The 13,603-nt window shown below is 49.7% G+C and overlaps 1 protein-coding gene and 1 pseudogene across 10 annotated transcripts in view; one reads left to right on the plus strand and one right to left on the minus strand.

The window, feature by feature from the left end:
- Positions 1–13,603, minus strand: part of LOC149352622 (sushi, von Willebrand factor type A, EGF and pentraxin domain-containing protein 1-like) — a 268,948-nt gene that overhangs the window by 73,542 nt on the left and 181,803 nt on the right. For 8 of the 10 annotated variants that reach the window (XM_089581805.1, XM_089581804.1, XM_089581801.1 and 5 more), the window contains one exon: positions 438–611. In XM_089581805.1, coding sequence (XP_089437931.1) covers positions 438–611 — 174 coding nt within the window. Of the gene's footprint in view, positions 1–437; positions 612–13,603 lie in introns of those variants that run through there. The other 2 variants (XM_089581810.1, XM_089581809.1) reach the window with 1 other exon arrangement.
- LOC149352623 (uncharacterized) lies at positions 3,666–10,611 on the plus strand (annotated as a pseudogene).

The following is a 13,603-nucleotide window of genomic DNA, read 5'->3' on the forward strand; positions in this document are numbered from 1 at the left end:
GCCGGGATGGCCAGAATTCGTGGCGCTACAGCGTTGAGCGTATTAAGGTTTTTGACATTGTAAAAGTTATTATGTTTATTACTATGGCTGCCTAGAAATACCTAATCACAAGCAGGCGCCTAACTGCATTAGTTAAAATTCAACTACACAAATTTAGTTAACCAGCATGTCAGTTGACATGATGAACCTGTTTTCTGATGTCCGCCATTGTTGTTATTTCTACCCTGCAAAAGCTGTCTTTATTCTTCAAAAAAACCTGTTTTAAATATTTCCAGCGTTATTAAATAAAGTAGCCTGCATAATCTAAAGTGCATGAAACATAACCCATCTGGTACCCTGACAAGAATAATTTTTAACTGCCTTTTGCAAAGAGCCGCTACATGAAGAACTTAAGGCATTGCTTCTCGTGTTCTGCACGTATGGGAATGCCCACCCACCTTCACAGTGCGGATATTCGCCAGTCCACTGGCCGTCGGCTCCGCACGTGCGCGAGCTGATGCCGACCAACTTGAAACCGCGGTTGCACGAGAATTGGGCCTTGGAGTCAAACACGGTTCCCGAAAGTCTCACAGCGCCGTTGTCGATGCTTTCCAGGGGACCGCACTCCACGACTGCGGTAAAGAACGTAGCTCGGCTGAGAACGAATGAGTAGGAACGAGGCAGCTTCACAGTTCGCCCCACAAAAATGCAACAGGAGCGAGACAGGTGGGTAGTTGACTACAAAATAAAAACAGAGAAAAACTGCCTCCTGCTCACACAGTGGCGCGCGGTGTAGCCGGATTTCGCGCAGTACACCATTTCAAGGCACAATAAAGGGAAATAGGAGGGAAATGTTCAATTTGGGATTCTTACACCATCACGTTATGGAAAGAACTAGTGGCAGTGCAGAGTCGAAGTGCCCGTTTATCGTTGGAAACTGCCATCGCACCGCCAGTGCAATAGAAATGATATCTAATCTCAAACTTCCGTTACTGTGCACTCGCCGCAAGTTTTCACGCATTTGCTTTTTCCTTAAAATTTACTACCACAATCCTTGCCTGAAAGCCATCTGTGTAAAGGCACCATCTTTCATCTCGCCTCGCATAGACCAGAATCAAAAAGTAGCTGTTCCGCACTGCAGCACAGTGCCCTGCTCTAATTCCTTCCTCCCTAAAACATGCCGTCACTGGAATAATCTTTCACCCACAGCCACTTGTATACTAGCGACCTTGCGCGTTTTAAAAGCAAATTACTAGCACTGTTAGTATCAGACCAATTGTGATATGTTATTTACCTATATATAGACTATAATCACGGTTTTCTTTCTGTAATCCTTTTATTTACTTCTGTACTGTTGTTGTGAATGTTTTGGTCCTCTGTCTTTAGCATTTTTCAATACTGTTCGTATTATAGCACTCTTTTGATCGATGTATTGTTTCTTTTTCTTTTTTCACTGCCCCACACCCTATGTAATGCGAAAGCCCTGATGGTAAAATAAATTTAATTTATTTATTGTTTCCTTAAAGGCCCGAAGGCATTACATAAGGGGGAGACATATTGGTTTACAACGGCGAAAGTTATGGGAACATGCATAACAATAAAAAAACATACAGACAAACATAACAGGGGTTGTAGTCATGTCAGGGTTCCCCAGCAGGTGATACATCACTCATTAAAGATATATATGAAACAAAATGAAACTAGGGAGAGAATATTCTTCGGAAGTCCCACAAACGTTTCTTTCTGCCTGCTTGAAAAGGTGGCTGCGTTGCTGAGAAAATGGCAAATGATGTTTCCGATTTTCTAATTTCACGTGGTGATGGCGTAACCTTATCCGGTTTCAACGATTTTGTCACGTGTTCTAGCCCCTAACGTCGCGGAAAGCACTCCGCAGGTCGTAAGCTGAGGCCCTACGTTTTTAGATAGGGCTAGTTGCAAAACAGAGCCGGCGCGCAAGTGAGCGGAGCGGATCAACGCTATAGACGCCTGTGTGGTGGCGCTGCCATTTCTCCAAGACTATTCGGGACAGGCGCGTCGTCTGCTACTCCAAGCTTGAGGAGCGTCCAAAACGTATTTAAGGACTACAAACGCAGTTTTCTCCATGATCTCTTCCGCATTAATGAACCACGACGGTATAGTAGCATTTGTAGCCATAACTTTTGTCGGGCACGTTAAAGGCGCTGTTGTGACTTCCTAGCAGGGCAGACTTTCAGGAAGCCGATATAGTGTGGGAAGGCTGTGTTCTATCATGGGAGCTGAAAAGCTCGTCGTTCGGGTTTCTTAAGCCGTACGTATTTGCATGTATGCCGAGGCAAGTTAGTTTGTTTAGCCTCCTGGAAGCCGGTTTTGGCAGCTTTGAAACGTCCGATCTCGTATTGAACGAGGTGATTTTATGAACTAAATGGGAGTTTGAACCCAGCCCGAGGCTGCGAAATTCGGTAGGTGTTTCAGTTACCGCTGATAATGCCAATCATTCAGTCTTATATTCCGTAACACAACTGTTAAAAGAAGCCGATGGAAAGTATTCTAATATGGTGCATTTCTGCTGCAGTCAGTGCTAAAAGGCGAGCTCTAAGGGGCCCGCACTTCGCGAAATTTAGCGCTCTTACTGTGACTTCAGCCACAGTTTTAGAGGTGTTCTAAGCGACGTGTAAGCGTTGTTGCGCTTCGAATTGCCAGCAAGACAACGAAGGTCAGCATTAACACCTACTTTGCACAGCCGCAGGCGCTAGGCGTCTCTTCCCGGTGTCGTGACCGTACTTCTTAACCACGTGGGCCCGATCAAGCAGCAACCGTGAACAATCGACGAGGCCGACAACCTCGCGACGGCGGGGGTGAAGTGGGTGCTTGGAATGCCCCCGCCCCCCCCCCCCCCCTCCGAGCCTCAGCGGATTAGTGTAGCAGAGAAGGCAAGGGCCATTGTCAGCAGCAGGAATGTCAGCGGCCATTGTCAGCAGCAGGAATGTCAGCAGCCAATGTCAGCAGCAACCCCAGCGGAAGCGGAGTGCAGGTGACTGGCAGCGGCGACGAAGGCAGGCGATGCCCAGGAGCTATTTTCCGAGCAACCACCGTGGATGCGGAGGCGACGTGGCGGAGCCGGTCACGCTGGCGGTTAATTGAAGACTTCTATGTCTCCGACTCGCGTTCTGGACAATCGTCGGGGAAGCAAGTTCATTCACCTGCTGGAAGACTTCGGGAGATTCCTTTCCAGCCGGGCTGGATGAGTCAGCATCTCCCCTTTCCCATCGACCCAGCTGCGAGAGAATGGAACAGCCCGCACCTGCCGGGCCGTGGGTGGTAACACGGACATCCCCTTCGATCCATCCGATTGGACAGTGCTCGTCGAACATTATTCCCCAGCCAGGGATCTGGGGAATCCGAACGATATTTAACTTGGCCGTGAGTGTGGCCGAGAGAAGCCTGCTAGCTCCAGTCGATTATGTTTGACGAAGACGTGCCCTTCCACTGAGAGCCATTCTCAGTCCCGCTCTATGTAAATAATGTAAATAAGTTCATAAAGTTTTTCGTTACCTTTCCTCCGAACCCAGTCTCCCATCCTCCTCATCCAATCACCGGTCTCCGGCCATGCTACCCGGGTCGCAACAACTGGTGGCAGCGGTGGGATTCGAACCCACGCCTCCTGAGAGACTGGTGATTACATTATTACCGAGCATTTAAGAGCGGTCATGGATTGGCGAAAGCTGCGGAAGATGGACCTGATCTCCTTATCTGGGGAATTAGGGATTCATTGTGGGATAACTATGAAGAAGTTGCAGGTTGTCAAAGCGATAGAGGACCTTGGTTTTGATGATGAGGAGATAGTGGAGCACTGGGAGGAAATCAAAAGAAGAGAGGAATTGGAGGAACAAAAAAAGAAAGAGGAGTTAGAAGAACGAAAAAGAAAAGAGGAATTGGAATTAGCGGAACAAAAGAGGAAAGATGAGGTGGAGCTAGAAAAGAAGCGACTAGAGGTGAAGCTAGCTGAAGCTCAATCAAAAGCAGGCACGACCTCTGTGGTGAGCAGTCAGCCATCAAAGCCGCCCAAAATTAAAGACCTTATGTCTGCTTTCAAAATGGGCGAGGATATCGGGCTGTTTATTGTGAACTTCGAGCGCACTTGCGAAAGGCATAACTTTCTTCGCACAACTTGGCCTCAGCACGTTTTGACGGTTCTGCCATGTGAGGCTGCCGACGTGCTTGCTCGGCTGACAAAAGCGGAGGCGGATGATTATGATAAAGTGAAGGCCACTTTGCTAAAAAGGTACCGCCTGTCAGCCGACGCCTTCCGTCGACGTTTTAGAACAACGGGGAAGCGGCCCTCTGAGTCATTCCCAGATTTTGCCTACGCTCTTAGGGCAAATCTGATCGAATGGCTCAAGGCCGCGGAGGTTTACGAGGACCGTGACAAAGTTGTGGAAGAAATATGTTTGGAACAGTTTTACAACTGTCTAAATGAGGAAACGCGGCTCTGGGTGCAAGACAGGCCGGAAAAGAAAAGCTTAGAGCGCGCCGCCGAGCTCGCAGAAGAGTTCCAGGTGAGGCACGAAACAGGAAAGGAAAGCTTGCGGGCAGCAACAAAGCCCTACAGGGAGTTCGGGAGGCGCCCATTGCGGAACGAGAATAAAGTGGCCCCACCGAGGGTAGAGAAAGGGGCAAGTGAGGGGGACCGCGAAAAAGGCCCCGTAGGTAGAAATGACGTTGAGAAAGAAAAAAAAAGAGAAGGATCGTGCTAAAGCCTTCGAGGCGAGGAAACCAGCAGTCTGTTTCCGCTGTCACGAGCCAGGGCACATCGTGAGCGGCTGTCGAAGGTCTAAGCTGGTTTTTTCACTCACTATCCTCGACGACGAAAATATGCGCCTACTTGAGCCGTACATGCGTGAAATGACCGTGAATGGGCGACGGAGTCGCGTCCTGCGCGACTCCGCCGCCACAATGGATGTAATGCACCCTTCGCTCGTTTCACCCCAAGATTTTACTGGCGAGTGCGCATGGATACGGCAGGTGGCTCAGGAGGACAGTGTCTGTCTTCCTGTCGCGCGCGTCACCATTGAGGGCCCGTTTGGGGTCCTGCATACAGAAGCGGCGGTGTCAGCGACCTTGCCAGAGGAGTGCCCCTACCTCTTTTCAAACCGCTCGGAGGACGAGCTAAAGAAGAGGGGCTTGAGTTATGGCGACCACTCCGTGCACGCGCTGACGCGTTCCAAAGCCCGCGAGATCGCAGCCCAATTGAGTTCTGAGGGAGCTGAAAAGCATGCAACCGGCGAAATAAATGCCGCGGTAGATGCAGGGACCATGGCTCTCGCGGATGAGCTGCCTGCTGCGCCACCTAGTGAGGACAATGACGGACTAGAAATTTCTCCAGTGCCCCCCTTAATGGATGGCTTTCCCGAGCTGATTAAAGTAGACCGGGAGACCATCACAGCTGAGCAGGCAAACGACGCGACTCTCCAGGATTTGAGTCAACATGACGGTGAGGGGTTGGCGAAAAAAAACATCCTTCTGAAGCGGCGGGCAGGAGTACTCTATCGGCAGTACAAAGACAGCAAAGGCGTGCTTCACGACCAGCTAGTGGTGCCACAAAAATATCGGGCTAGCCTCCTAAAGTTGTGTCACGGGAGCGGCTGGTCCGCCCATCTCGGCATAAAAAAAAACGAAGGCCCGGCTTTTGAGAGAATTTTATTGGCCAGGGTGTTTTAAAGATGTTGAGAAATTTGTGCAGACGTGTGGCGCGTGTGAAAGGGTGGGAAAATCACAAGATAAAAATAAGGCACCTCTGAAACTTGTGCCATTGATCAGCGAACCGTTCCGGCGCCTGGTGGTGGATGTTGTAGGTCCACTACCTGTAACTGCATCAGGCTATCGCTACATCCTAACAATCATCTGCCCAGCAACAAAATTTCCGGAGGCAATTCCCCTAAAGGAACTGAACTCTGTTGGAGTTGTCGACGGGCTGTTGCAGGTATTTTCTAGGATCGGTTTCCCCGCCGAGTTGTAGAGCGACCAAGGTAGCGTGTTCCCGAGCGCTCTCACCGCCACCTTTCTAGAGAAATGCGGGATTCGCATTATTCACAGCTCTATCAGACACCCGCAAAGTAACAGCGTCGAGGCGTGGCATTCTGTACTGAAAAGAGTCCTCAGGGCCCTGTGCTACGAGCACCGACGAGACTGGGAAGCGTGTTTGCCAGCCACCATGTTCGCGCTTCGCTCAGTACCACATGAAGCCACCGGATTTAGTCCAGCTGAACTGGTATACGGCCGGTCGCTAAGGTCACCCCTTCGCATGCTTCGCGAATCTTGGGAGGGCAGAGGCGAGGACTCCACCGTCCTCGAGTATGTACTTCAGCTACTGGGACGGCTTCAGTCGTGCAAAGAGCTAGTTGAGGCTAACATGAAGTCGGCCCAGCAGAAAGCAAAGCTCTACTGCGACCGAAACGCGCGACAGCGTTCATTTTCGGCAGGAGATAAAGTAATGCTGTTGGCCGCATCGAAGGCAAACAAGCTGGACGTCCAGTGGGAGGGACCCGCGGAGGTTGTGGAGAAAATGTCGGAGACCAACTACGCGGTAAAAATGCGGGGTAGACGGAAGGAAGTAAAAATTTACCATTGCAATCTCATGAAGCCCTATCGACAACGGGAAGCGATCGTCCAGCTGGCCTTAAATGCCCCTGACGAGGTACGGACAGATTTTGTATTTCCAGGCAATGACTCACCCTCTTTCGCTAACGTTCTTGAGAGAATACGTGGAGATTCAGTTCTCACCGAACCCCAAAGGGAGGACCTCCAGCGGCTACTTTTGGAGTTTAAGGACACTTTCGCCGATAGGCCAGGAAAGACACTCCTCGTTGAACACGATATCCAAGTAACTAGCGAAGAGCCTATTCGCTCGCGGCCATATCGCGTCTCACCAAGACAGAAAGAGATCCTCAATGCCGAGATTCGTCACATGCTTGATCTCGGTGTCATTGTGCCGGCGGAAAGCGAATACACGTCCCCTATCATGCTGGTAGAAGTGCCCGGAAAAGAGCCTCGGCCCTGCATTGACTATCGAAAGTTAAATGCGGTCACACGAGACCAACTTTACCCCATTCCTAATTTGGAAAAGCGGGTGGAAACTGTCAGCAGGGCTCAGTATGTCTCTACACTCGACCTATCCCGCGGTTACTGGCAGGTTCCCCTGACCGAAAGGGCAAGCCGCTGCGCTGCCTTTATCTCACCGCTCGGAACTTTTCGACCGCTCGTAATGAGTTTCGGGCTCAAGAACGCGCCGTTTTGCTTTTCGCGGTTAATGGATAGGGTGTTGGCAGGGGCGGAAGGCTACGCGCTTCCCTACCTGGACGACATTGCAGTATTTTCTGACAGCTGGGAGGCTCACTTGCATCACTTGCGCGATATTTTGACCCGATTACGAGAGGCGGGGTTGACGGTCCGTGCAGAAAAGTGTCAGCTTGGGAAGGCCGAGGTTGAGTATCTTGGTCACATTATTGGAAGGGGCTATCGCCGGCCGCTGGACGCCAAGGTTGCTGCCATACGCAGTTATCCCAGGCCAATCACTAAAACTGACATACGCGCCTTTCTCGGGTTGGCTGGCTATTATCAGCATTATATCCCAGGCTATTCGGAGATGGCGAGTCCGCTCACGGACAGCTTGAGGAAGACAGAGCCGATTAAGGTAAACTGGAGCGACGAAAAAGAACAAGCTTTTCTCGCGTTAAAGAGAGCGCTGACCAGCCGGCCCGTACTAAAGGCTCCCTCCTACGACCGCACCTTCATTATCCAGTGCGACGCGAGTGAACGGGGCATGGGGGCGGTTCTGAGCCAGCACGACGAGAACGGAGAGGAACACCCCGTGATGTTCGTGAGCAGAAAACTCACGACCCGTAAAGAGGCGTACAGCGCCTCGGAGAAAGAGTGCGCCTGTATAGTGTGGGCTACACAGAAGCTGCAGTGCTACCTGGCAGGCTCACGATTTGTAATCGAGACACATCACTGCCCACTGACATGGCTCCGCAACATGTCTCCAAAAAATGGACGTTTGCTGCGCTGGAGTCTCGCACTACAGGAGCACAATTTTGAAGTGCGCTATCGAAAGGGAAAGGAAAATGGGAATGCTGATGGTCTCAGCAGAGGTTTTGTCCGCTAGATGGCGTGCGTATTTCAGACCCTCTCTAGGCGTAACTCGCATTCTCAGTGAAGTTAATTTTTTGTAAAAAAAAAAGAGAAACTTTTTTTTTATTGACGGCATTTGAGTGTCTTTTGTAATGTATAGTTGCAGTGTGTGGGTTTTGTGTGTTATGTATAGATTAGCGCTTGAGATTACGTGAGCAGTAGTGGAGCTCTACTGTCTCCTCGTCTGATCTATCGGGGCCGTTGGTCTGTGAATCGCAACGGCAGCTGTAATTTCTCCAGAACAAAACCTGTTTCAAAATTGAAAAAAATGCGGTGGCATTAAATCGCCCGCATAGGTCACGTTCATCGCCCGCAGCTCACCCAACCAGACCGCCTGAGGGGGGGGGGGGGCCAAAACGGGGAGTTAATTGAGCAGCACAGCTAGAGGCCTTGTTCTTTGTTTTGCCTGGCACGACTCGGGAGAAGGGTGGTGCTCTTGCCTTGCCGGGGTGGGGGCCTTGTGCAGTTTTGACCACTAATGCTCTACCTGAGACCCTTGGCCTGCAGACACCGACCCTTGGATCACCCGGGAAACAGAGGACCTGCCTGGCTGATGCGGCCTCTTCAGAGGACAGCGAGGAGCTGTAACCCCTTTAGAGGCCTCTACCTGGCGGCGGACGAGCTGTCGTGACCGTACTTCTGACCACGTGGGCCCGATCAAGCAGCAACCGTGAACAATCGACGAGGCCGACAACCTCGCGACGGCGGTGGTGAAGTGGGTGCTTGGAATGCCCCCCCCCCCCCCCCCCCCTCCGAGCCTCAGCGGATTAGTGTAGCAGAGAAGGCAAGGGCCATTGTCAGCAGCAGGAATGTCAGCGGCCATTGTCAGCAGCAGGAATGTCAGCAGCCAATGTCAGCAGCAACCCCAGCGGAAGCGGAGTGCAGGTGACTGGCAGTGGCGACGAAGGCAGGCGATGCCCAGGAGCTATTGTCCGAGCAACCACCGTGGATGCGGAGGCGACGTGGCGGCGCCGGTCACGCTGGCGGTTAATTGAAGACTTCTGTGTCCCCGACTCGCGTTCTGGACAATCGGCGGGGAAGCAAGTTCATTCACCTGCTGGAAGACTTCGAGAGATTCCTTTCCAGCCGGGCTGGATGAGTCAGCATCTCCCCTTTCCCATCGACCCAGCTGCGAGAGAGGGGAACAGCCCGCACCTGCCGTGCCGTGGGTGGTAACACGGACATCCCCTTCGGTCCATCCGATTGCACAGTGCTCGTCGAACATTATTCCCCAGCCAGGGATCTGGGGAATCTGAACGATATTTAACTCCGCCGTGAGTGTGGCCGAGAGAAGCCTGCTAGCTCCAGTCGACTACGGTTGACGAAGACGTGCCCTTCCACTGAGAGCCGTTCTCAGTCCCGCTCTATGTAAATAATGTAAATAAGTTCATAAAGTTTTTCGTTACCTTTCCTCGGAACCCAGTCTCCCATCCTCCTCGTCCAATCACCAGTCTCCGGCCATGCTACCCGGGTCGCAACACCGGGCGCTCCTTACGACACGTCTCTGGCCTGTTTCGGCGGCGTTGGATTTAGCTCGCCCACTTACAATGCAATTACGCAATTCTACCCCGAAAAGCATCGCGTCGCATAGCAAGACGCCTAGAGCGCCACAACTAACAAAATTTTTAGGCGTCCTCGGGATTTGATGCGAAGGTGTAACTGTCCTTTGTCAAGAGCAAGGAACACATATCTGTTCCTCGCTCCCTCTCTCCCTTCCTTTAGCGTCCCTGGCAACCGTTCGCACTTTATTCGATGGAGTTACTTTCTGGAAGTTGTAATTTTTTTCATGTTTATTTTATCAACACGAACACTGCTTTTGCTTCGAAGAATTTTTGTTGTCTTTTTCCACCTCATGCACCTTTCACGGCCGCCCTTTCTGTTTCCTTTTTTAACTCACACACGCACCATGCTAACCTTTTTACGCTGTGTCTTCGACACCGGCATTTGCTTCGCTGTTTTTAATTCATACGTTCACGTGCAGGCTTCTCAGTTTAACTTCGGGTTAGGCCGCCGAGGTGACACATTGGTTATGGCGCTCGGCTACTGACCCGAAAGCCGCGGGTTCGAGCCCGGCCGCGGCAGCCGAATTTTGACGGAGGCGAAATTCTAGAGGCCCATGTTCTGTGCGGTGTCAGTGACCGTTAAGGAATCCCAGGTGGGTGAAATTTCCGGAGCCCTTCACTACGACGTCCCTCATACCCTCTGTCAACTTGGGACGTTAAACCCCCATAAACCAAACCTTATCTTGGGGGGGACCCTTCTCCACTTTTCCTCCTTTAGCTTGAAGCTGACTGCTCTTTCAAAATTACTTTTTTTTGCTGTTTCACTATAGTCACCTTTGGGTTCTAAGTTCACGAATTATTGCACAATTAGCTTTTGCCTTGTGTTGTTGACCATTCTGTTCGTACATGCTGCAATGTCTTCTTATATTTGTTTTTTTTTAGGTTCGACTCTGAAAGCATCTGAAGAGATTTATTTACTCTGTCATTTGGTGTTTCAGCGAACACTGTCAAAAGTTTTCATAAAGAGGCTTCTTGGGGTAAAAGATATACCTTTTGCAGCACAGTATTACCAGCGTTGGAGGCCACCAGAAAGGTGGTGAATCATCTTAAATAATAACCGGGGAAACTAATTTTTACTATTTAACTTGCAATTCTTGGAGTTAGATACTTATTTGCGACTAGAGATTTGTAGCTGGTCGTTAGTAATAGCCATATTAGTTTTTAGAATTTCGAAATATGCGATTACTCTTCCCGCTGTATCTCGACAAAATTTGGCCTTTTCGACTTGTTACGTGCACTGCAGGGGTTGCTTTATTGCATGGCTTTGGGAGGGCGTGTATTATCGCACAATGCAGGCAGTTCTCACAGTGTTTTACGGCAGTAGCAGGCGGTCAAAATGATCACATGCTATACCTTGTGCTCGCCGACACAACAGCAGCCAGACAACAAGCATGTGGTAACCGCAGATTAAACTCTGTGCAGTAGTGTTGTTTGCGTGCTCGCTATGCGATAACCTGCTTTCCTCAGCTTGCTTGCAAGAAGGATAGCGGCCATCGATCACTCCAAGGAGGCATCGAGGTTGATGTTGCTCGTAGCCAGCGTTCTGCTTTGTGTAGCCGCTCTTGCACCTGAACCTCACCTGCTAGCCGTGAGGCACCTCCCAGCTTTGTTCAGCTTCATCCCCTTCTGGCAGAAGTGTAGGGATTCTACAAGTCTCTGCGACAGGCAATGTGAAAGCATGGTTCAGTATCTTGCACCTGCCTATTCAGCCTGTAATAATAATTTTGGGAAAAACAGGTGCGTGAACCAGTTTTGTTAGAGATGACGTTTGAGTGCTCAACACTGGGTCCTTAACCAGGTGTGATTGTCCTAGCGATTACTTTCTCATGGTGCAAATCTTCGGTGACTTGATGGCCACGATAGATGTGCTCCCTTACAATTTTCGACACCTCAACTCCCATTCCAAACCGCTGTTTGTGCCCAGACCATCCAGCATAACCTTTATAGATACCCATATTCAGGTCGGCCATTTAAATATGCCACTTTAGGCCCTTAGTCACGAAGCTAAGTAATTCTGAATGAAACGGCAGGCGGAACAGTCGCATTGTGCAGTTTCTCGACTTTCAAGGTATTGATTAACTTTACAATGCTTCTTGTTGCTGAAATCCTTTTTGATACTGTAACCCCCCTCACACAATGCCCGTTCGGGCCTGTGAGGTTCAATAAATAAATAAATAAATAAATAAATAAATAAATAAATAAACAAAGTGTTCAACCAAGTGCCGATCTATAGCCGGAGGCAGGGAAATGGTCCCCTCCCCTAGGCGAGAAATTTAACTTAGGAAAAGCATGCCGAAGATCATTTGTTGAAAAAAATATATATATCCAAGAAATACACAGTTCAAATGGGACAGCCCCTCCCCAACCGCCCCCTTCAATAGTGACCCACAAATCAGCTCCTTGGTTCGGCTGAGGAATATCATGAAGGTGAAAGTTGAATTATCGGGCCGCATGACAGAAAACTCGCGATATTCTCATGCACGGGAGCAGAAACCGTGGATTACAGCAGGTAACAATGATGTATTAATTTTCTTGTATGTAAATGAGCTGTCACACATGCAAAAGGAAGCCCACAAAGTGGAAGTGTTCTTATATTTAAAACGAAGAGCTGTGGAACCACCAATCACTGCTTTACGCAGTTGTTTCTGCCCTTACTTGTCGGTTAAGTATATATTCAGAATTAAGGCACGGTGGCTGTTGAGGATGGGCTACGGTCAGAAGGGGGTGTTATTGAGTGCACCTTAAACTAATATGGACTCCAAAACGTCCAGCGCGTGTCCGTGGCGCACACTTCCAGTGGTCTTCCTCTTCTTCGCTGGCTGGGCAGCGAAGACGCTGAAAAAGATTCAACAGTAGCAAAACCATGCAGCTCGAGCTGCTTATGGTCCTTGTTCTCCACTACGTCATTTCAGCGACTTTCACAGGCTGATAGTTGTTAATGTTTATGAGCTGTGGGGCCAAAATATCAGCAGCACTCTCTTGAATCGCTCAGCAGCTGATCGCCAGCTGCTAACTCTCCTGTGTCATTTGGTGCTCGACCTCCTGCTACTTTGGCGCGGCCCATCGTCCCACCTAAACCGTATATACCACTCGACACAACTCCACGAAAAATTGATAATCATCATGAACAACGCAAATGGACGCTTTGGGAACCTCTTTTAGCAGCGATTTGCTATTCTCTTGGTACATTTTTTAAAGCGTACTCAGTTCTCGACTACGGGAGCCGACTGCAAAACCCAGTGTAGAAATGGGACGCACTTCACTACGCAATTTTTTGCACTGCTGTATTTCCATATCTTCGAAACAGTTTCTGAGAGGACTAACCGCTGTTTTGTGCAATTTCTTGTGCGGTCACTTCTGATTTAAGTACTCTTTGTTTATTCAGTGGTCCTGGTGGACCACTCAATCCCCCTTGAAAAGCTGCCACACTGCGGCCTTACTGATTCATATTGCAACTGGTCTGCTGGCTACCTGCAAGACAGGAGTAGCTCTCTGACCTACGATGGACAAATATCTCGTCTTTTCAGCGTTACACCTGAGCTCTCCCAGGGATCAAACTTGGCGCCTCTTTCATTAATCTGTTTATCAACGATCTCCATGATGTAACTGCCCATTCGCAGATCTTTCAATACGCTGATAACTTCAAAATATTGCGATCTGTTCACTTTTCTGCCCACTATAGATTGTATTAAGAGTGACAAAGGAAAGGAAAGACAGGGAGGTTAACCAGGCAATGCCCGGTTGGTTACCTTGCCTTACCTTATCCTAATCTTCCTACCTTACCCCCCCCCCCCACCCTACCTTGATCGAAAAGGATATGAGGGCTGCTCATTGGTTGTGCATGTCAAACAGACTGAAATCTAATTAAGAAATCTGTATAATGACGTCGGTCACGC

This window comes from Amblyomma mixtum, chromosome 3 (genome assembly GCF_055824585.1).
Source record: "Amblyomma mixtum isolate Tamu chromosome 3, ASM5582458v1, whole genome shotgun sequence".
NCBI lineage: Eukaryota > Metazoa > Arthropoda > Arachnida > Ixodida > Ixodidae > Amblyomma > Amblyomma mixtum.